General features: G+C 51.6%; 4 protein-coding genes across 4 annotated transcripts; 1 reads left to right on the top strand and 3 right to left on the bottom strand.

The window, feature by feature from the left end:
- Nucleotides 1–369: 369 nt before the first annotated feature.
- BCR38DRAFT_459526 (putative alpha-L-fucosidase) lies at nucleotides 370–3,043 on the top strand (the record flags this gene model as incomplete). The annotated part of the gene is made up of 5 exons (XM_040862299.1): nucleotides 370–394; nucleotides 649–1,654; nucleotides 1,727–2,354; nucleotides 2,417–2,902; nucleotides 2,933–3,043. The coding sequence occupies 5 exons, from the start codon at nucleotides 370–372 to the stop codon at nucleotides 3,041–3,043; spliced, it is 2,256 nt and encodes a 751-aa protein (XP_040713814.1).
- Nucleotides 3,044–4,569: 1,526 nt separating this feature from the next.
- Nucleotides 4,570–6,582, bottom strand: BCR38DRAFT_38975 (Bestrophin, RFP-TM, chloride channel-domain-containing protein). The gene is made up of 4 exons (XM_040857548.1): nucleotides 6,147–6,582; nucleotides 5,712–6,079; nucleotides 5,284–5,633; nucleotides 4,570–5,216 (listed from the first exon to the last, which is right to left on the bottom strand). Exons 1-4 carry the CDS (start codon nucleotides 6,327–6,329, stop codon nucleotides 4,711–4,713), a joined length of 1,407 nt encoding a protein of 468 aa, XP_040713815.1. The 5' UTR covers nucleotides 6,330–6,582; the 3' UTR covers nucleotides 4,570–4,710.
- A 4,672-nt stretch (nucleotides 6,583–11,254) lies between these two features.
- Nucleotides 11,255–13,232, bottom strand: BCR38DRAFT_312720 (uncharacterized protein; the record flags this gene model as incomplete). The annotated part of the gene is made up of 5 exons (XM_040854666.1): nucleotides 11,255–11,537; nucleotides 11,607–11,876; nucleotides 11,934–12,599; nucleotides 12,666–13,003; nucleotides 13,179–13,232. 5 exons carry the CDS (start codon nucleotides 13,230–13,232, stop codon nucleotides 11,255–11,257), a joined length of 1,611 nt encoding a protein of 536 aa, XP_040713816.1.
- A 2,013-nt stretch (nucleotides 13,233–15,245) lies between these two features.
- BCR38DRAFT_459530 (uncharacterized protein) lies at nucleotides 15,246–17,232 on the bottom strand (the record flags this gene model as incomplete). The annotated part of the gene is made up of 2 exons (XM_040862300.1): nucleotides 15,246–16,857; nucleotides 16,913–17,232. The coding sequence occupies 2 exons, from the start codon at nucleotides 17,230–17,232 to the stop codon at nucleotides 15,246–15,248; spliced, it is 1,932 nt and encodes a 643-aa protein (XP_040713817.1).
- Nucleotides 17,233–23,366: the final 6,134 nt, after the last annotated feature.

A 23,366-nucleotide genomic window follows, 5' to 3' on the forward strand; every position in this document is an offset into this window, starting at 1 on the left:
TATCTATTGAGTAAGGTTTACTCTTCTAAGGTCGAGGTGAAGTGGAGGCATCGTCAATTGCCTCCCGCCCTGCGGTGTCATGTCTCCGCTCTGAGTCTCGGATCAGCAACAAAGTTCCTACAAACTCATATTGACCTGAATGATTCCCCGCTGACGAATTAAAGCGTGCTCATATCCATAGAGCGATATCCGCACACTATCACCTATCTCTTCACCTCGGTATTGCGGGGTCTCAACAGCGGGGTATTTGCGGCAAGCGATAGCAACTGCAACGTTGTTGTAATCTTGTGTATTTCTTGCCGAAGGTCGACATGGATCGACGGGGCCAGCAGCATTGTTACATTGGAAGACACGATCCGGGGCACCGGTATGGACCCCGACCTGTCCCGACCTCGTATGTATTTCTTCCGGGTGCCGACACTGCTCATTGTGATCTCGCCAAGATGCATTACAGCACTTGTCGGTAAGACTCGAACCTTCATCTTCGAAGTTTGCCAGAGCCGACCAAGATGGCTTCAAGCAGGCTGTTCCTGCGATTACTGCTACTCGCAAGTGGAATCGTCCAAATCTCTAGCCATCCCCAAGTGAACCTAGCCGACGATCCAATACCAAACTCCAACCTGACAAACCCCTATTCCATTGCCTTAGACCTAACCCCTTTCCTCAACGCCAAGGCCTTCGGTTCCCACCCCGGGGAAGCCTCTCTAGAGTCAGATGGTCACTCCCTCCCAGCCCCAAGCACTATCGGGACCAACGGCACGTACCAATCCGTCGCTACAGGCATCCAGTACGTCTTCCCGGGCTATACCGGCCCCGACAACCCAGACAACATTCTCTCACTCGGCCAGACCATCCCCGTGACAGCGGCATCCTACTTCTCGGCCTCACTCCTTCTCGTCTCGGATAAATCTGATACCACGACCACCGGAAATATTACTCTTACTTACACGGACAACGCTACTACAGTTTCTGAGCTGCGCGTGAAGCCGTACTTTGCGTTTCCCATTGTGCAAAGGGGGGAAATCATTCTGCCGTATCGGTTCCCGAGCAATGATATAGATAGGAACGCAACCAATATCCACGAGATCTCCGTCCCGCTGGATGCGGGAAAGAAGTTAAAGACCATTACTTTGCCTGAGACGGACATCAAAACGGGCGGAATCAATGTCTTTGCCATTTCATTGTGGAAAGGAGCGGGCGGGATACGAGTGCAGTCTGTGAGACCGACGCAGCAGGTTGATGATGAAGGAAACCAGGTCGTCGAATTGTTGATAAATAACTCGGGAGCGGATTGTGTTTCGGGGGGTGGGTTGATGGTGTCGGTCTCCGCACCGGGGGTGTCTACAGTCACGGAGGCAAAAATCAGGAGGTTATGTCCGGGGGATCAAAAGAAGGCCAGGGTTTCGGTCAGTGGGACGTACACTGGTGTTGTGAAAATAACGTTGGATTATATAGGCAGTGCGCTGAGCAGTAGTTTCGATGGAGTCGAGATTGGTCTGTCAGACTACACGACCGACCTCAATAGCCTGGTGCGGCACGAGAGCCCGCAGTGGTTCGACGACGCCAAGTATGGGATCTTCATCCACTGGGGCCCCTACGCCGTGCCGGGATGGGGAAACTCGACGCCCTATGAGAATTACGCCGAGTGGTTTTGGTAAGTCTCCTCCAATAACTCGGCGTCAACAAGTCTTCTGAGTAGCAATTGCCTCAACTGATATACATCCAGGTACTGGTCCACCCGCCCGAACGAAGATAATACGGGCTTTACGGATTACCGCCTGCGCACCTTCGGCCCCAACTGGACCTACGACGACAGCTTCGCTAAATACACCGCCTCAGCCTGGGACCCCAAAGAATGGGTCGATCTCTTCGCCGCTGCGGGGGTGAAGTACTTCGTGTTCACGACGAAACACCACGACGGATTCGCCAACTTCGACACGCAACCCACCACTGCGCGGAATTCGTTGAACTATGGACCTAAGCGCGATGTGCTAAAAGAACTCATGGACGCGGCGAAACTGTACCAGCCGGGTTTGAGGAGGGGGACATATTTCTCTATGCCCGAGTGGTTCAATCCTGATTATGAGGAATATGGGTTCAAGCAGTGGCCGGGTATCATTGCACGGAATCCGTTTACGGGGCAGGAGGAGCCATACACGGGGAGAGTAGAGGGTGTGGGGGATTATTTGGCGAATATACAGTTGCCGCAGATGGAGACACTAGCTTATGACTACGAGACGGAGATCATGTGGTGCGATATTGGCGGGCCCAATTTATCGGGGGAGTTTGCGGCAAAGTGGTGGAATTGGGCGAGGGGGCGTGGGAGGGACGTGACGATTAATTCGCGGTGTGGTGTAAGTCCCGAGCAAATGAAACCCACCCATGCCTTACCCATGACTTACTCATACATTAAAAGCTCGCTCAAGTCTCCGACTTCGACACCCCGGAATACGAAACGTTCTCCTCCGCCCAGCAATACTACAAATGGGAGTCGAGCCGGGGCATGGACCCCTTCTCCTACGGATATAACCGTGCGACCCCGCCAGAGCAGTATATGAACGCGAGCGTTATCGTCTCATCGCTCGTCGACATCGTGTCGAAGAATGGAAACTTCCTTTTGGACATCGGACCCATGGCTGATGGCTCCATATTGCCTATTGAGGCGGATGCTTTGAGGGAGGCAGGGAGCTGGATCGCAAGACATGAGGAGGCGATTTTTAATACTACTTTCTGGTTTATAAAGAGTGAGATTGAGGGAGATGGAGGGGGAATGGGCGCCAGGTTTACGCAGACAGAGGGAGCGTTTTATGTTTTATTTTTGGAGAGGCCGGTGGTGGGTGAGAAAGGGGTCGTGAGAGTAGAGGCCCCGGTGCCGATTTTGGAGGGGGACGTGGTTAGCATGGTGGGTGTAGATGGTGGTGAGTATTTGGAGTGGAATGTCGTGAGGGAAGAGACGAATGTGGTACTGGAGATTTCGGTTGATGATGGTATCCTTGCTAAGGATGAATATTGTTGGGTTTTCAAGATCGCTTATGCCGAATGATATTACCATAGCGTGTCACCCTTTCGCTAACCAAATTAGCTATGAACCATGGATGATATCCCTAACTTCACTTATACGGATTTCAACCACTATTGAAGCTATTGATACCGAAATAAAATATATATATTGGCAGTTGAATGAACCTTTCTTTTCCGAAATGTTTTCAAGGGCTTATGCCGCCCACATGGGCACAAGCACAAGCTATAAGCCGTGAAATCTACTCTACAAGCACATGCTCTTCTGGCCGTCAAAATGCCTAGCTCTAGGTAAACCTAGTAGTAGATAGCTAATGCTATCTTTGACGTCACCAAAATAGCCTATCGCCGTACAAATCCGCCGAGAAGCATGGCGTGCTACAACAGTTAGCTGACAGAACCAACGATTAGGAAACAAGACGACCAGACCCAGCTTCTTCAGCGAGCTTCTATGGCCCAGGAGGGACGTATTGTGGAATATATCCTCAGGCAAAATTCTTTGGGATACACGCCTTACGCATAATCATAATCAAATTCGCGCTTACATCTTAGCGCTGCTCAAGTAGCAGGGCGATGGAATAAATTAGATGCGCTATAGCTTAGTAAATTTGTTTACCAACACCCGGAAATTAAGAGCAAAATTGGACTTGAGCAGGAGACCATTCGAATTAACTTCACGCCAAAGGCGGAACACGGGTGCTTCGATATCCGTGAAAAGCAATACGGCTGAACTAAGCTAAGAATACCCTTTAATGTCGTAAGGGCAGCGTTATAGCTAGCTTCACCACCTAGTTTCCTCCTTGAGTACCACTATACATATTTCCTGATTGAGTATGTGCTTGACGGGCTTATTTTAGGGAGTTCAGTTCTGGCCCCCACTACGCCACTATCAAATCATCGCAATACCGCGGCTGGACCACCTCTATAGAGGGCACAACGGCTTGTGGCGCAAATACGGGTCGCCGCAATCCAGCCGGACTCTATGAAGAAGGCGCACTGTTCTTATAGGTGAACTCACCATTCACCAGGGATAGCTTTCCCTCCGTCTTCCAGCAAATACCGGCCGGTTTGACCTCACCCTCTGCCCCTCAGCTCCGTCATTTCAGCACTGAGGTCCTTGAGATCAATAGTATGGTGGAACCTGAGGGATCGTATAAGGTGAGAATGTGAACGGTGTAATCGACATCTGTCGGAGTTTTGACCGGCTCGGCCCGGCGCTGAATACGGCACGGAGACAGCTACCTTGCACATGCCGGCTCAGTAAATTTTTGTCTCTTAATTAGTCGATATTTGTTCCAGACTATTTACGCTGTCTTTTTTCGAGAATATCAAACGGGGTTCACATGCTGGTACTCAAATAGTTTGGACAATGAAAAACTAGTAATTGTATTCCATATATGTGACATGTGATGTGACAAGTCAGCCCGCCTTTCAGTCCGCCTTTAATTATGTACCTGTATATTACCAAAGCAGTTGCCGTGGCTTTATTGAGACCATATCCATATCTCCATGTGATGTTGATGTAAAAAGTATCCAACGCGACATAACTCCTGCCGATGCTGCGCTATCCAATTTTCCTTTTCCGGCCGGGTTAGAGAGAATGAGAAACAATCGTTCGCTAAATCAGCGAACCTGAAAAGGCTACCGCTTTCGAGAGAAGGCGGCCCAGCTATCTAACCACATAGATATTATCTATACGCTTGCATCACCTTTCTCATTGGTGGCAGCTTGCATCATCTTGTCGAACCCGTTGTGGGGGCGGTTGTGCAGTGCCCGTCTGATGGCGCTCTCAGGTCTGCTCGCCCAGATGTGGTATCCACTCTCGCTGTGGGGGAAGAGCACCTTGTTCTTGGAATTCTCAATCCAGTCGGCGGGACGGGCCCTGGGGCGCGCCGCGATGGTCTCCAAGTCCTGCACGACCTGTTGGCAGTACAGCTCCAGAGGCAGATCGTTCACGTCGTTACCGAAGGGATTTTCGATCTCGCGGCCGATGAGGAGGATGCCCAGAATAATGTAGGCGGCGGCGACGCTGGCGGGGATCGTGATCCACTCGAGAGAGGGAAGCAATTGGAAGGGCAGCAGGAAAACGTAGACCCAGGTGATTTGCGAAATGGCGATGGTGTAAGCAATGGGCAGGGGCGTGTTGAGGACGCGTTCCGTGTTGACGAGGACGTCGTTCAGGGCTTGGATTCCGTTATCTATTTCATTTGGGTTAGTGCACGCCTTCTCGATAGACAAATGTTGTCGTCGCAGGATTGTACGCACAAGCAAGAGTCTGAGTCATGGGGATGGGCAATTGGCCGTTGTTGACGAGGTCGTCCGTGTAAGCACTCATGTAGCACATAATCTCGAGCGGGAGGTTGCCGATGGGGCTCTGAGCTTTCTTCATGGCCTTGCGCGGGTTGGAAGTGGCGAAAGAAACACCAAGATGCTCTCCTGCCCTCTTGAAGAAGTTAGGGTCTCTCGGCTTGAAGACGTTCTCATCGGTTGCGCTTTTGGCAAAGGTGTCGAGGTGGTCGATCAAATCGGTCAAGTCATCGTAGTAGCTGTACGGCTCGAATCGCAGCCTGTGCATCAGGGATACAGAAAAGGCCACCAGGAGGTTCATGCCAGTACTGCGAGCACGTCAGTATAAGTCGAACCTTGAAATAAGAGTTTTGGTGGCGCGCAACAAAGGAGTGCGTGCAACTTACAGCTTGGCAAGTATATCATACTTGGCGCAATCCTCGCGTTCCGCCGCATGTATCCAGAAGACACGGCCCAAGGTCTGGGTAGTCTGGGTCAATTGGGACCAGCAGCGCCTTCCCTCGGCGTATCTTTCGTAGGCAGTGGAGCTGCGGAGAGAGAGACCCAGACCAACGACGAAACCAGTGACGGTAAGTAGGATGGAGTTTACACCGAGGAAGACGCCCTGGTCTCGCAACTTCATCGATATGACGGTGATCAAGGACGACCACATGGCGACGGCAATGAGTGGCACCACCATCTTGGGCAGAATACTGCCGTGCATCTGGAGGAAGAGCGGCCATTTAGAGTGCTTGGCGATATCGCGGGGACCCGTCTTAATGCCTGTTAGTCGTCGCGTCGCATCGGGTTTGACTTCCCAGGGAAAGAAAAGAGCAACGTACAAAGTAATCATCTATGTCCATGCTCGTGTTCTTGCGACTGAAGGGGTTCGGTGTCCCCGTCCGTGGCGAAGGGGATATGGGGTAGTCTTCTTGGACATCGGTGATACTGCTGGAGGGTTCCTTTGGCAGGTTGGTTCGAATCTGTATGGGATGAGGAGCGTGAGATGCTCCTTCTTCCGACATGATGGCGGCGGTCGACACTTGTCGAGCGAGCCAGATAGCTTCGTGATCTTAGGCGCGTGGTTGGAGCGAGGGTATGCGCGCGTAGGCGTTGAGCAGCGAAAGACGAGAAGAGGAAATAGCTGAGTAACAGCTAGGCCTGGAAGCTCGTTGGCGAATATGTGAGGAAGGAGACCTAAAGCCTGCCAAACAAAGGAGTGAGAGAGGCACGAAAGTTCCAGACCGAGAGCGAGTGAGCAGGGAAGGAGGAAAAAGATATTGTAGTTGGTTGCAGGTAGACGGAAAGGAGTGAAAGTGGCGATCGACACTGAAGGAACAGAGCTTCACGCTGCTCCAACCGTTGAATCTTTTTTTAATTCCGTTCAGATCCGGCTTCTAAAGCAGCAGATCGTTGCCCGGCCCGTGCAACAAGCCGTTTGACTGCTTTTTCATCAGGCTGGTCAGGCCCCCAAGTCGTATTTCATGCTCCGTTCAGGGGGCCCAGCAGGTTGGCAAAGGAAGCGAGGGAATCAACAAGGGACAAGTCGAGACGCTGCCACGCTGGACCAATTCAGTCGATAGTTGAAACGGCTCGCTTTTTCAGGGCAATCAAATGGTGCAGTAGGTAGCGAATGGGAAGTGCCGTGGCTACGTGCAGCTCCCGCAGCCAGACTTGGCATGCAAGGGGTTGGGCACACCACGGCGCAGGGGTAAGCGTTCTTTTTGGCGAGCTCGGCAGTCACAGACATACGAGCACTGGAGCCAGTGGTATTGATGCAAAATTCGGAGGACTCGTTTGAACCAAGTTTCCTCTTGAATATCAGTTTTGTCTCGTTGTTTCATCCATCCGCCACTTGATCTATCCCATTTTGCACTCGAACTTCTTTGGGGAGCCGGCGTGGTCTCCAGCCGCCATGCCCTGCAGGACCAGACGCTCGCGCCAGCACTTGCAGCAGACCACTACGCTGTGGCTACCGTAGCTGCACATCTAGACCTAACCTGGAGCAACGGAGGATCTAGATGTTACTTTACTATTGAGCGCCATCTAAACCTACCATGAATAAATGGGGTTTGCTACAAACCTCCTCCAGCACCTAGGCCGGTTGAAGGGGCATTTTCAGAAGTTTCGCAGCATTGTCGTAAAAGCCAGCCAATTGGGAGTCCGGACGTCCAATCCCAGGATTGGGGAACTCGTTAAGATGCGCTTCATTATCGTCCTTGTGGGTGGACGAGTCCCGGCCCCCAAAACGTTCAGAACCTGGCGACGCATTCCTTCATCTTGGCTGAAGTTGAACGATAGGACAGGATCGATCAACGAAACGAAGCGAAAATACTCACGCACAAACTCGAATGTGCTCCAGGACGAAGGACGACAGGAACTGACTTGCCAATGATGTGCCAACTTCACAGCCTTCCCCAGCTCCGCTTCTGGAGCATCGACCACAACTTATCGATGATCGATCATCTCGTCGCTCTTTTCCTAAATGGCACTCGAGCACTCGAGTATCAAGAGAGGAGGAAAGGCCCCACGGCGGCCGGCGCGAAATAGGTTTCTCCCCGTCGGAAATGTTCCAGAACATTTTGATCGATGTGGGGAAGCCAAAGCGCTAACTTCTCGCAGTTTGGGACGGTGTTGTTCTCCGCCATGACTTGCAGGTGACCATTGGTACTCCTCCCGGCTACGGTGAGTGTCCAATTCCAAATCTGGGTTCGAATCTGGATTGCTAAGCTGCGTGTCAAGTGGCAGTATTCTTCATTCCAGCGGCTCGGGGAGGTAGTTTGGTTCATGTTGTGAACAGACATCCGTAATGTACTTCGGAAATGGATCTTACGATACCTCGGTCAACCCACCCCGTATCAATCGTGTTCAGCTTGCTCAGCCACTCATCCCAAGAGGAGCTTGAAAAGACAAGGATTGCGTGTCTTCTCCACGCGATACTCCACATGCTTCTAATTGTATACGACGAACTCTTCTTCAGCCTCGTCACTATTCAAGTCTGAAATGTCGACTCGCCCGACCATGTTTTCACACGCTTAAGCCATCGTGCCAAAGTGCGGGTCGGTTGCCGCATTCGCTGACGAATTCGTCGAGGATGGTGATGTTGGACAACCCCCACTGTTCCAGCCAGAACTTTGAAGACAACAAATGGGTCTTTGATCCGGACGACGAAACCCGTGGCCCTGATAGAACTTCTGCGAATGCATCGTCCCACATTGTCTCCCGACCTTCTAGACCGCTCATCAGAGGTGGGTTTTCACCAAAGCTCTGCCAGAGTCTTACCCGTGCGCGGGGATAGTCACCACAGGCATCCGGCAAGCTGGTTCTTCTGTTCGGTTTGGTTCCGACCCGCTGTGTGTCAACTGAAGCACTTCATTTGACCACACGAGGTCTCAGGTAAGGAGTAGAGCTGTAGTTATATAACCACCGATAATCTTTTGTGCGGCGGCATGTAACGGAAAAGAGATGTCGATTTTTGCACGCAAGCTCGGGTCACACAAAGCTCCTACTATCCCCTACGATATCGGAGACGAGCCTCCTCACGTATGGGCATGGTCTGTTCGCAATATGAGCTACTGTACTATAATATTCGCTGGATTTGCTAGTTTCTCGGCACTAATATACATATGGCAGCAAACTAGGTACCGCTTCAGACAGTCATGGCCGCCATATCCTTGCCTGGTTTTGATATCCTCCGGAAGCGTTTCGTCGCGCTTGAGGTCACACCTTGCCGTGCATCAAAATATGTATTACACGTTACCATCCGTTTCAGCCACCTTCGATAATTGATCCTAGACTTGAAAATCGGCATCACCCAGTTTTGATGGGCAACGAAACTGCAAAACTTTGACCCATCGAAGGCACAAGTCTATGGACATGTGTTCAGTAACCCGTCATAAAAGAAACAAAAAGAGGAGAAAATGGTGACCCCATTCTCGGAAAGATGGGGCGAGTTCCGAGTAACGGAAGCTCGGGCTTGAATACCACTCGGAAAACAAGGAGCCCAGGAGAAGAGCAACTACTCCATATTATGCAGGTAAGTATTTACCCAGACTGAAAAAAAAACGAAAAAAAGCAGCGTCAGCAGATGGAAACGGTGGGGATCCTAGCATCAATATCGCGAAACTGGATAGAAAATATGTCAAACGATGCCAGGAAAGAAGCAGACTTACCCCTGAAGTCCGCCAAGTCCTGAAGGAGATATTTTCACTGTAAAGCCATTACATTCAACGACGCTTCGATAAACTGGAGCATATCCAGCATGTATCTCAAGATGACTAAAACCATGGAGGTAAAGGATGGATTTTAAGAAGGAAAGATTGTTTGCGACTAATGAGAAGAACGCATCTCAGAGAGGGCGGCACGTACCGACGTTGAAGGCTAGGAAACCATACACATAAAACCGCAATCAAAGCTTATTAAAGCAAAACGCCCCTCAGACTGTCTATATCCAATGCATGAATGGAACCTAAGCCTCATTATTTCCAAAATTATAGGATTCAGAAAACATCACATATTGTTTTGCGTCGAATAAAACGGTGGAGACCCCGGATGGGCGTCAACTTATTGCATCACAATATCCACGGCCAATCCACAAACAGTTCCTACGCCTTCACATCGCGCTGAGCGCACTTGAAAAACCACCAAGATCGAGTCATGATGTCCTAGCGAAAGGATGGAAGTGGTTCAAGCAGCAGAAAAGGGGCAGAATATGCCCCTCGGCTGTCATCAATTACACTCGACATTCACAGCCAAGTTTGAGAAGACGGAGAAGTCATATCCTTGGTAACGGCGTAGGAGTATTTGTCCTAATTCGGTGTGCACAGTAGTTTTAAACCCCACGAGAGGGACAGCTTTCGTCAACTGGAGCAAGGTCTGACTTGGGTTGACCAATAAGATGGAATCTATTTTGGTGTACTTTTCATAGCAGTTTGTAGCCCATCAAAGATCGAGATACAGCTCTCGTAAGGCTGGGTAGAGAGATATGATTTGGCCAATGATGGTCCACTGTTCACCCAGCGGCGGACGCACTCCGGAGAACATCAGCTCAGCCCAGCCCAGCCCAGCCGAATTCACCGCAGTTTAAACCCCTCGGGAAGGACGTGACAGTCACGGGATGGTGTGTTGGTAAGTGGTCTCACTCAGCACGTAATACGTAGTTTATACAGAAACACCGACGATGTTACCGTCGTATGTAATTAGCATTAGGTTTGTGGGGGTCACGAGAAAATATCCGATCTACCTTACTCAAGGTAGATATGGTACAGGTGCATTCTCATCCATGTATTTATTTGCATGTTCAATTGAGCCCCTTTTCAACTTGGGCGACTTGTAGTGAGCTGAAACAGAGCAGTGAACAAGCACAGAGGCGTTTGGTCATGACCTGAGGTTATACCCAGGATATGCTACTTTCTATATCTCACCGAGAGAGACAGGTGTTTGGTGAGCAACACACCATCGCCCTTTGCTTCTCTCTATCGTCATGTATGGGCTTATATAAGGCCAGTCTTTGTTACCAACGCCTGGCTGAGCGTCCCACATCTTGCCAGTTACGAATCTGCATGGCCGAGGATCAACATGTTATCGAACACACCCAGCAGCGACAGTATCAAAAGGTCAAGGCACACATCTCACCAGAACGCATGATCAACACCGATGCTAGCCGTATGCGCGAGTTCTGTATTGCCAAATGCCGTGTACCCTATCCTGATTCCTATGCCGATGCCGATGCCGATGCCGATATGCCCTTTCTCTCCCGTTGTAGTGTGCTATGTTTGTCTGGTTTCGGTGTCTAGATGTGACGTCTAACTCGCTCGCCAAGAATGCATCCCCAAAAATATCATAAACCACCGTTGATTGTTCCCTGGGTGTGTGATTCCACCCCTCATATCATTCTTTCGTCTCATCTCATCAAGCATCAACAACCCGCAACCCCCCACTCCCTTTCCACCTAAGCAACCTGTAATACCTCCTCCCTCTCCTTCTTCTTCTGGAACAACTTCTTAAGCATGCTGTCCTTCTTCGGCTTAACGGGTGGCTTGACCCTAGTGACCACCTCGGCGAACTCCGCCGCCTTCTCGCGGTCGCGACTTCCGTCCTCAATGGCCAAGGTCCTCTTGCTCCTACTCGTCATGCCGGTCTTGCTCGTCCTCACCGTCCCTGACTCACTGGGAGTCACGGAGTGGGTAGTGGCAGTACGACTCGTGCTATAACTCCTCTGACTCCCCGCCTCGCTCGGCGCGACCTTACTGCTTGCCCTTGTCGGGACCTGCAGTACACTCTCTTCCCCTGGCCAATGAGACTTGGAAGAGGATTTGTGCGGCTTCACCGTCTTGCTTGACTTGGCCGTCTTGGAGCTCCGATGTGTCCTCACGCTCCTCTCCGTCCGGGCATCATCCCCGCCGTACTGGCTCCTGATGGCACGATCCGCCTCGGGGCTGATGAGCTCCATATCCGCGCTCTCGTCCTCTCCAAACGGCGCAATCCCCCTCCGCCACGTCTCAATAGAGCTCAGCTCCTCCTCGAACTCAAACTCGTCCTCTTCCTCCTCGAGCACGAGCGCCTCATCGAAGCTTCCCTCCGTCATCGGATACGGCGCACGCACGGGGTACTGCTCATTACCGCCGTACTCGGAGCGGTACTCGGAGCGGTACTCGGACTGTACATAGTTTCTCTGCTGTGCCTCCTCGATCGCCATCGGTATCGAAGCAGCCGGGAGCGCAATCCGCGCCTCGCGCATGTCCTGCACTTCCTTGATGCGCTTGATGATCTTCCACCCGCCAAACATGACGACCGTGACGCCCGTCATGACGCCCGCAGCAATGAGGAACTGCGGGCTAGCGAGCAACGCAAAGACAGCAGGGCTGCCGGCCTTGACGGACCCCAGGAAGGCCGGGCTCATCTTTCCCAGCAGCGTCGACAGCTCCGCGAGCGCAAGCGCCACGGCGGCGGCGGCTTCGGGGTTGGACTGCAGATGCGTGATCATGTGGTTCGCGGTGTGGTGTATACAGTGGGCCTCGGTGAGCAGTGCCTCGATCTGCTCCATGAGCGTGTGCGCCGACCGCTCCTTCTCGGCGGCTTTGTAGGCTGGGTCGAGGTCGACGCGTGACTCGAGGTCGGGGGGAATCTCGCCATAGGCTAGGTTCATGTCGATTTCTTTTTCCTTCTTTTTAGGGAGGGAGGGGTCCGAAGTCGCGCACTGGGCGTACATGTTTGGGGGGCGTTGGACGGCCATCTCCGTCGCTATCCTCTCGTCGTATTGGCGTACTGATGGAACTCTTGTGAGAGTGCGACGGCTGAGTGCGGCGTCGTATGGCGCGGTCTCGGCGTAGGGGGATTGGTACGGGACCGGAGCTCGAGACAGGGCTCGGGACGGGGCGGAGGACGAGAATTCGGACATGGTGCGCAGGTTGCTGACCGTCAACGGCGGCCGCGACTTGGCTTGGGGACCATTCTTGGCCGTCGTTGTTCTCGAGTGCCGCGACCTGTGGCTGCGACGGGACGAGGCATGGGAGGTCGTATCGTCAAACGAGGCCCGACGGCCATGGCCCGTCACGTACTCGACTTCATCGTAGTACTGCGGCGTGTTGGCCACATCGAATGTGTTACTGCGCCTGACGGCCCGTTCCGCCTTGACTGCGGCCTTCTTCTCGTCATATGAGGCCTTGGCTTCCTTGAACAGACCAAAAATATGTTTTCCCTATTTTGCGGCAACCCCAAAATGTCAGTTGGTCAGGTTCAAAGTTGGTTGTCGACCTCTCACATTGGGCTGCATTCGCATCTCGCATCGCAGAAAAGGTGGGGTAGATGGGACAGATGGGGGAACATGGAACGAACGCGTCGGGATTGCTGCTGCTGCTGCAACTGTAACTTACATTTGTGATAATCTTCCCCGAGTTGTTGATGATGGTAACCGTTTCAATCGCCATTTTGTCTCGTCTTTGGTTGTCTTTTTTTTTCGAAAAAGAAGACAAGCAATGCAGGTCGATGTTTTAAGCCCAGCGATATGAAGATTTTCGGGGAGGCCGCAGACCAGCCACCGCTTCCCAGTCTAAAGTCGCGGTGTAAGGTATAAGACAGGGACAGAACTGGCTGTCAAGGCCCGATAGAAGCTTTGATAGCAACGGCAATGCCCCTCATTAGGGGTTTGTCGAAAGTTATAGTGAGATGAGATATTATATACCCGTATGAGAGCAAAAGTAACGAGATCTAAAGAGGACCGTTGTCACGAGAGAGCGAACGACACGAGTCTTAAGACGGGGTTGGAAGCATTAGACCTAGTCCTGCGACTGGACAACAACCTCGAGCGACGGAGATCCGACAGCCTGGAGGGCAAAAGCGCATCGTTTCAAACCCGGTCGCCATTCACAAGCTTCCCTCTTGGACCCGGTGGTGATGATTGGCCCTCGCAAGGTCGGGCGTCGTTGCAGCGGTTCAACGGCACAAGTCGGCTTTCTGGAATTTCCCAGCAACAGCCTGTAAATGACCTGACTCCAGCAGACCAGACGGACAGCTTGATCAATGCACGGGCTAGTCCATCCGATATCACAAGTGCTCAGCCCATTCCAGGTTAGGGCCCCCCCCCAAAAAAAAGAGAAGGCAAGCAATCGCGCGTCTCATCAGGAGTCAGGACCGCTACCAGATGCGACGATATCTGGACCATACTTAGCTGCATAGTGATCTGATGCCCTGTCGTGCTGGATTACACCGCATATGTGTGCGCGACCGTGACGCCGAACCAACCCCACCAAACTGCACCAACTGCAAGGGTCCTCGAAGTGGTGACCCCTTTTTGGTCCCTTCCATTTTCCTGACCTGTTCCGCGCCGTTGGACTGCCATGCATGTATGTGCAGCCGGTAGCTGGAGAAGAGTAGAGGGCCACCCGCCAGTTCATTAACCCCTCAACCCCTCTAGCCCCTCTAGTGATTGACAGGGACGACGCCAAACGGGGAAAATCGGCACGATGGAGACTCGAGACAACAAACACATCTCGTGCTTGGCCTGGAGCTCGTCACCGCATCCCAGCCTCTGTCATCGTGACAAGTGGTACCTCAAAACATCACTTAACCTAGTGGGGCTGGCGAACACTTTCTATCCCTGTCGTCCATCTCATCTAGCATCAATCCAAGCCCCGCTCTGCCCGCTGGGTCGGAAGGAATCCCCAATTGACCGCCACGACACAAGGTCGGGACTAACCGTGTTTTTCCCCGATAAAGTCCCATCATGCTTGATCGATACCCTTGACCGAGTCGAGTTGTCCCAGTAGGAACCATGATAATCCCACTTAGGCCACTTCACGATGGCTTGGACGCTCTTTCCATTGGCGCATGTCACAGATGAACAGTACAGGAGATTCTAAAGTGGTGCCATCTGCCCACTCGGACCCAGCCTTCGACGATCGCACACTCCTCCCGACCTCTTTTGCCTCTTCCCCTCCCCCCTCTTCCCCTAAGCGCGTAGCTTCTTGTCGTGTTGTACCAGGAAGCCCGACAGCGCTTTAGTGGTGAAGGTTGCTTCTTGTCCCTTGTTCAATCCGATATGAACAGTGCTTCACTGGGGATGGGTGATAGGACGATAAGGTCGTCCGGATTGCGCGTCAAATGTGCCATATATTGTGGCGGAGTCGAGACCGCAGGGCTGCGGTCGGGTTTGGCTGGGTTGCTTATGCTAATCACTTACCCGTTGCCCAACCGGACGGTTCCCCGGATCAATGGGTGAACTCCAGGCGCTAGACGAATCCGTGGGTCACCATGTCAAGAAGATGGACGAAATAACCTGAACGTCGTAGCAGATTCTTACTACATGTTGTACTATCTATCGTGTCAGCCAGGAATGGAAGACAACATCTCTATGCAGAACTCCTCCCCATTGTCACCGCCAACCCAACCCAAGGCGGTTTGAATTACCCATCACCTCAACCTAGTCAAGCTCGCCTCGCTCTTCACTTCACCTGCCTGACATCACCCTCCAACCCAAACCCGTACCTAATCTCCCCCCCGTCCCACAGCGTCCGCTCAGGATACCTCGTGTCCTCCGTAACGCCGAGCGCATTCGCCCGATGCACAATCCCGTACCCGACCTTCAAGTTTTTAATATCCCTCGGCACGTCTCCTCTCTCTTCCCTCCACATCACCCTCTCCAGCGCCGGCCCCCGCGTCGCCGCCACAATGCTCGAGAAGCGCGTGTTGCGCAGCACGCCCTCGTTTTCCAGCACTGCTGCAGTGCCCAGTCCGATTGCGATCATGGAGAAGACGAAGGCGAGACTGTAGACGATCCAGAGGTCTCGAGCTACGTACTTGTAGACCACCACGTCCCGCGACCGGTTGCAGGGATACGCCGTTGATTCGTCACCGGGAAGCGTGCCGCTCTTCTCCCATGGCTTCTGGGCCCAGACTATGGCCAGAAAGCGCGGGTCTGAGAACATGGATAAAATGACATCTTCGTAGACTTCCTGAATTATCGGCGCTAGTTCTGAGTGGGGGAAGTATTCACTGCGCGGGTCGAGGACTTTGGTTTGAATGGCCTTCCCCACCGCGATGGGGTTCAAGATCGACTCGGAGTTCACCGTGCCGTTTATGAAATCGCGAAGAACGGCACCAATCGAGTGAAAGGCTGCGACTCGCCGGTATGGTTGCATCTCCGTTTGGTCGGCGCTTGGATACCAGTAGTTGCTCTCCGGATAGGCCGTGGTATTGTCATTCGTTCCATCCATGGCTTTCACGCTAGGGATGAACGTCGTGTCGATGACAGGTTTTAAATATTCCCTCTTCATCACATTGGAGAACTGCTGTCCCCCAGTCCAATTAAAGGAAACTGTGTAATGTGTCTCGTAATGCTCACACGCAAAGATCTTGGGTGTAAAAGCGTCATCCCAACCTGGCTCAGTCCGATTATTAGGAGTTGGGTCGGTCTTGTTGGTTCTCACGGAATGGCCGATCCACAGGATTGGCTCCGTACGAAGAGCGCCAAAATGATGCGGCCAGGGGGGCTCAATGCCTATAGGGACACCACCAACGTCGATGTATTCTGGCTTCAATTGGGTGGGTGAGTAATCACCACCGCTCGTGTATGCGTAGTAGCTGAAGTTGCCTTCCGGGAGAAGAATGCTTGTATCGAATGGAGCAGTATTATTGCCCAGCTTATTCATCCGTGAATTGACTCCGCTGGCGATATCCGAACACTGGTAGCCAGGTGCAGTGAAGTTGACGACATAGGTGCAATTCCAACCGGGACCGCATATCTCGAGACCAGCATCCTTGGGCTGCATCGCCTGCTGCGAGAACATCCCAAGGGTAGCAACCTGCGCAAATCCCATGCTTGGCCCGGTATAGTAGTCAAACCAGTATGGATCAGAGATGTTGGTCGCGGTCGTATTGTACAGAGAGGTTGAGATACCAAACAGACCATTGATCTTCTTCGCCAATCGCCAGTTCTCAAGAGACTCCATGGTGAAATTCAACGTTTTCACTCCAGGGCACATACCCTTCTCCTCAAAGAAGGCCAACTCGACCGTGAGAGTATTGCTGGTGAGGATAATTACCAGCGGGGTCAACCTGTGGTGCATGTGAGCGGGCATGCTTAAGTCCATATTGGGAAGAGGGGTCGTACCAAATAAAGACAGCCAAAACCATGGCCAAGGTGGCACTTTTGTAGATCTCCAGGTTCAACAACGCAGCGAGATCCTCGGTCGCCGCGAACAACGAATCCAACGCGGCAACACTAAGCAGCTTAGACCTGACCGTGGTCCAAATCCGCTGTCTAAAAGCGGTGATGGCGGCAGCCGCCAAACCAGCCTTGGCCGCGAACGCCAGGATGGTGCCATAACGCAGCATCACGATGAGGTTATCGGCCGGCCGTCCATTGAATGCAGAGTAGAACAGGTGGTGTCCCACGGCACAGCAGACACCAAAGGCGAAGAAAACATACATTGCCCATGCCGGGCGCCATCGCCACCACTTCTTCTTCTGGGCTATTAATGCTGGATACGCAGTTGGGGTTCGTGGTGTCCTGGTCCAGTCCGACGAACTAGGAGTATTGAGGAGATGCGCACGCGAATCAACGCGGCCATGTTGGAACTGCGACCGCGGCGAGACGGTAGAAGAAGCGAATGAACCAGCTGGAGAGGAATTACTGGTGTTGTCCACGAACTGCATTGGCGTAGGTTTCGGGCGACCACTTGGGTTCGGCACAGGGGGAGAATGATGCCATGCCGGGGGTCTCTCTCGAGGATTGATTTGCGAACTTTTAGGTTTCGACCTGCTAGTGTTGAATGATGATCCTAAATCAGACGAGCCCAAGTAAACGTCGTCCTCGTGGCCTTCGATCAATGGGCTGGAGGGCCCCGTCCCGCTTGGCATCCATCCTCCGTGATGCAACTCTGCCGAAACGGAAGAAACGTGGTGGTCGAGGCTCACGTGGTGTTCGGCTTGCGACTGTGAAAAGATGGAGGCGTTGTCGCTGGTTTTCCGGCGGTGCGGGGCCGAGGATGGCGAGGTCATGGCGGTCGGCGATAGCGGCTTGCGGGCAATGGACTGGATCGACGAATGGCTCTGGCGTGATTGGATTGCGGGTCGCTGCTGCTGCTGCTGCTGTTCATGCCGTTGATTTGACCAGTCTTCTAAATCGGACATGTTCTAGAAAACAATGAATGCATTGATCCGCCGCCGCTTATAACGGAGAGGTGTGGCCAGCAGTTATCCGTAATCGCTGCTGCTTCTGTCGCAGGTCTCATGTGGATAAAAATGACGGGAGGCACAGCATAGCTAATAATAAGGGAAAGGATCAATAGGGACGGACGGCCCCCAAGTGCAATACCGGCTGCGGGCTCTACGATAATCCAGAAGACTTGTAGTGGCCATGTGAGGACAGCTAACGAGACGAGCCTTGACTTAATTAAGCTACACGAGCACGAGCAAGGGCGTTCGATAAACACAGCGGCGGGTTGGATGAGTTGCATATGACTTGCACTGTGATTCCAGGTTCTCTGTGCTTGCTGTGCAATGACCAATAATCAATCTTCCACCCGACGACCTCTGTCGAGCTTCAAAATTGATTTCAGCCATGCTCGTTGTGATTGGGTGGTCCACGAACGCAGGTGCAGAAGCTGAATTGTGGCGTCGACTGGACCCGACACCTAGACCCAGCCCTACAATAATTGCATGGCGTGTGCGGGCCTTGTCGGGCAGGATTCATCCAACAACACTTACGCAGTAGTCTCCTTCCAGCGACGTCTGCATCAGCATCTGCATCAGCAGTAAGACTGTCAGACTGCAAAGTAAGTCGTGGGCTGTACGAATGAGAAACATACGACTCGATATGGTATGCCATGCTCCCCATGGCATATCCTTGACTTCGTGAGATTGCGGTTTGCTGACAATTTGCTGTCCTGGAGCACGCAGCTTCTGGGGCGCATCACATCCGCCACGGTTCACTGTTGAGGACGTCGTGGGAGTCGCCAGTTCCTGCGGCTGAAGACGCATCTCCGAATAACCGAACCTTCACAGCCCTTGAACAATGATTAGCCTCTGCGGCGGCAAACCCGGCTTGATGAGACAGAGCCCAAGTCCGTGGAACCATGACGCCCAAAAGTGCACAAGTCCCACCTTGCCAGAGTTTGAGGACCGATGTCTCCCACCATCGCCAAGACGTGACTTCTATCTTACTCCGCCACTGAATCTCGAATGGGATGTACAGCAATCGGGGAGCTTTTTGGGATGACGCGGTGTGTATTGCGACGATGACCAGAATTCGAATAGGTGAGAAACCTGCTCGGCCGACTTCCGTCGAGTGACGACAAGTCTACGAGTTATGCTGCGTAGTTTCCTCTTGGATAAAGGTAAATATCGCGTGTGTGCAGAATTGGATTTGCGTCCGAGTGTGACCCAGTATCCTGCAGATTTGAGGCAGATTTGAGACTGCCCTCAATCTGTAAGCTGGCTTTTCCTACTCATCCAATGGCACAGGGGTGCCTTGAACAATTGCCCTGCGCAGAGCTGCACGACAAAGCAGGGAATTTTCTTCGGCTTAGGCGTTGATGGGGTGAGTGGCAGTGTTTTCGACACCCGAGGGAATGGGACGTTATTTTCTGGTTGTTTCTATCTCTACGTTTCATTGGCAGTCCCGGTAGTTTTGGACTTGGTTCTCTGTTCGTCACCAGCCCCGTCGCAGTATTGATTTCGAAGTACGAAAAACAGACGGCAACGCAGACTTCAACTTCAATACCAGAGGTACTATTGGTCGTTCCAGCGAAGCACCGCAGCTTGACATTACCGGAAAGGAACGTGGGCTCGCCGATGGCTCCCTCACGCACTAGAGACGGACACTAGTTGCCCAACTCCATCGATCCCGAGGGTCAGCAAAAAAAAAATCTGACCTGCAGCATATTCATAATCTACTCTATCGTACGACAGTCCCGCGGTCTGTAAGTTGACACTACACTTGGTTGCAGTCGAAATTCACACTGAGGTGGGTTCAGTTGCTGCGGATACTTGTCAAACTTCAACGCGATGTAGAATTACATTCCCTATTCAAGCAGTGCTTTCACTTGGAGTTTATGATGCATATATCTGATGGCGTCTCCGACAAACGGAGGAGCACCTGCAAGATTATCATGTTGACTTGGTCAAATTGCTGCCCTGGTGCGCCTTCGCACGCACTTCCGTAACACTCCGTGGCATCGAGTGCGTTGTTCCCTGGAACCCAGAGACGCCTCTTCAGTGGCAATCGAAGACGTAGCACACAACTGACATAAGAAGAGCGACTGTGGTTGGTGGTCAACTCGACGCAAATCTTTTTGCGTAGCCAAATCCAGACATAGTAGCTCCGGAGTATGCGACAACATCCCTTCGACCTGCTCCTGTTCTTTCAGAAAGGCCATTCGAGTCACTTCTAGGACCCAAATTCATGTCATCGGTGCTTAGGATCTCCACGGATCAGATGGGTGACAACACCTCGGATGCCAAGGCTCCTTCCGAGCATAACTTGTCAGCTCTCGGAAGAGAATTTCAGTCGAAGAACGGCCGACTGCAAGTGAGAGTCATGGCCAATCATAACACAGCCAGCGTGCATTTCACTTGGGGCTCTGCATGGCCGTTAGCCTATCTTGCCTTGGCGCAAAGAGATTGTACCGCAGGACTTCATTTGTTCAAGACACACTCAGACCACGTAAAATGGGCTACCTCTGCGAACTTGTCTTATTGATTCTTTGTCCTGTCGCGATGCAGATGCCTATGGATCAAACAGTCAGAGTCTCGACTATTTATGCGAATCCCTGATACTCCTGCGTCCACAGCACTCGACTGACAGCTTGGTAAGTTCTCGCCTTCGTCACGACACCTGGTCACAGATCATCTTAGACACCAAATTGAGAGGAAAAAAGGAGAGACCGGCTACGGCTTATTTGCTATGGGAACGTTTCCGATGACCAAGCAAATCTGACGGAGCGCAACTTGAACTCTTGAGACTCCGGGTCAATTGGAGGCTTCCCATTGACCCTCTCTTCTAACCCCAAGCTCTTCAAGTTGTTTTTCAATGATGCACCATTATATACTGGGGCCATACGCAGTTGTTTGGCTTGAAGTCGGAGCCAATGTGTCCCGTGATCCAGGCACAGAAGCCTCAGCTTTCAGTCAGTTAACGACCATTGAAGACTTGAATTCAAAGGTAGAGGCCTCAAGGAATAATCTTCGATCGCAGTACCCGCAGTCCATTAGGCCAGCTTCCGAGCTCTTCTCCGTCTATTCATGCTGCTTCCGTGCATTGTAGTCTTAGCCGAAGTCAACTCTCAAACACTGATGAGGCTAACTATCGCCGTTCACCAACATCAACCTCGGCGCCTCTACTGTGGCCATCTTCGAAGTCATGGCGGTTTTCCACAGCATCAATAATAAGGGGAAATTCAAGATTACGACCACTTTATGCTCCCCAATGGGCAACCATGACACGTTCACTCGCCATATGGATGAGATACTACGGAGGTCGATGAAGTCTCTTATGTAAACATATAGCAGTCCTATTTTTAGCCCTGTCAAAAGTGTAGATTGGTCTAACCCAAAACAATAAGAAGAAGATGATATGGGATATTATTCGCATAACTAATTGAAACTCTCCGAATGCCATGCTCTGGTATTCTTTGACCTGCCTGTTCCCAGAACTCTGTTTCATTAGAAGGAAGCTTTCAAATAACATGATTTCCTTGAATCGCCTCGGCCTTAGCAGACGAAGTACTATGCCGTGGTGCATGCCTCGCAGTGGACGAAGAACCAGGTCGTGAAGCATGCTTCTTGGTGGCAGATGAAGCATCCGGACGCGCGGTATTCCTCACACTAATCGAGATACTCGTGCATAGTGTATACGTCAACACAATCATCAACGGTAAAGCCAAATTAGCTAATACGTGAACGATTTGATCCTTACTGAATACTCTGTTTCTCGATGGCATGAATTGCTACTTGTGTTGCCAGGTTGATCCTGCTTTCGAGGACCCAATTAGGCCAAAATCTATCTCGCAGTATGTTCACGCTTTGGCAAGCGCGCAGGCCTCCGTATAGTGCGGGCATATTTTCCGACAATACACATATAAAAGTTAGTGACTTTACTAACACGCAATCAAATAACGACCACATTATTTTATAGTACAATACATCGTTATATTAGAAAATTAACCGATATTTAATAGCCCTGCTAGAGCGACTGACCATTGCGGGCATTATACTAATTCAATACCTTTATAATCCTTCTACGAGTATAATCCCCACCCCCCTACAGCCTCCTCCTCCCTTGAGGCTCTACAGCTAGTTCGGATTCTCAGAAATCGGAGGCGGAGGAACAAGCCCCTCGACCTACCAGACCTGGCCGCCAGATTAAGCGACCTCGCAGCCTAGATCAATAAGGAATTATTTTCAAAATGGTACATATGACCATAGAGAACCTCCACAACGGCTTAAATTGTTGCTTGTTAAAGTAATAGCGTTTTCTGGTGGCCCATGATACATGCTGTGGCCAGACGGTCTTTGAGGAGATCATTCAGCTGCCTAGCACCACCGAGTCCGGAGAGAGCATCCAGCCGAGGCCACTCTACGTCAGGGATCAAGAGGTGGAAGTTCTGGGAGAAGGCGTTTTGTCTGCTTCGGAGTCAGCTAGGGTTGGTGACAAGTGTCGAAAGCTGATAGAAATGCGGCGGATCGAATGGGGGCTATTGAACGGGATTTATCAGGCGTATGGGAATTTGTGAAAGGGGCTTCTACGATTTACCTTTTCCATGTAAGGACAACGCGAGTTGGGCATAGCCAACACCAGCTTCTTTCCCTGCTTCATTCCAACAAGGCTTCTACTATGTATTCTCCCATCGTAGCCCAGTTTGCCACCATTCTCAGGTTAAGCCTTTTAAGGCGACATCATATCGCGACAGCATTCAGAGAAGCTCCTGGCGTGGACACGGGGCTTATGTTACTCTTATTATCAGTTTTGTATTTTACAAGGACACAACCCGTACAAGTGCACAACTATCTTTTCACTGGCGGGAGAGGAGAGGGGGAAGACATCGAACGCAAAGGGCAAGGAGCTTGTCATGCCAAATGTGCTCCTAGCTTAAATGCCAGTCGGAAGATATGTTTGGGAGCCACATGGCTCAGAGGTGGAAGCTGAAATGAACGCAAATGGTTGCGCACATACCTTACACTTGGAGAAAATATCTTGTTAATCCTCCGGCCAAGCTTCTTCGTTAACAGATAACAGAACCTCTAATCAAAAGCGTGTGAACTAGCAGGGTTCCCCTCTAACCGTATACATGACGTTATCGCAGATAACATATTGCAAAGTGCTTAGGGTATTTGCAACCCCAAATATTTGAATGTGCTCAGCCCTTGAAATAAGGCTCCGGGATCTAGAGGGGACGAAAACTATGCCAAGCACTGTAGATAGTGTAGCTAGCCATTGCATGAGATGGTCACACAGCTGGAGGGGACCCTTGCCAGTTCATATACTTTTGGCCTGAGGCTTCGTAGACATGAACATGAAAGTCTATTAATCTTGTAGTTGCAAAGTGTAGAGACGCTCGCTCTCT

Source organism: Pseudomassariella vexata, assembly GCF_002105095.1.
Source record: "Pseudomassariella vexata strain CBS 129021 chromosome Unknown BCR38scaffold_10, whole genome shotgun sequence".
In the NCBI taxonomy this organism is placed as follows: Eukaryota; Fungi; Ascomycota; class Sordariomycetes; order Amphisphaeriales; family Pseudomassariaceae; genus Pseudomassariella; species Pseudomassariella vexata.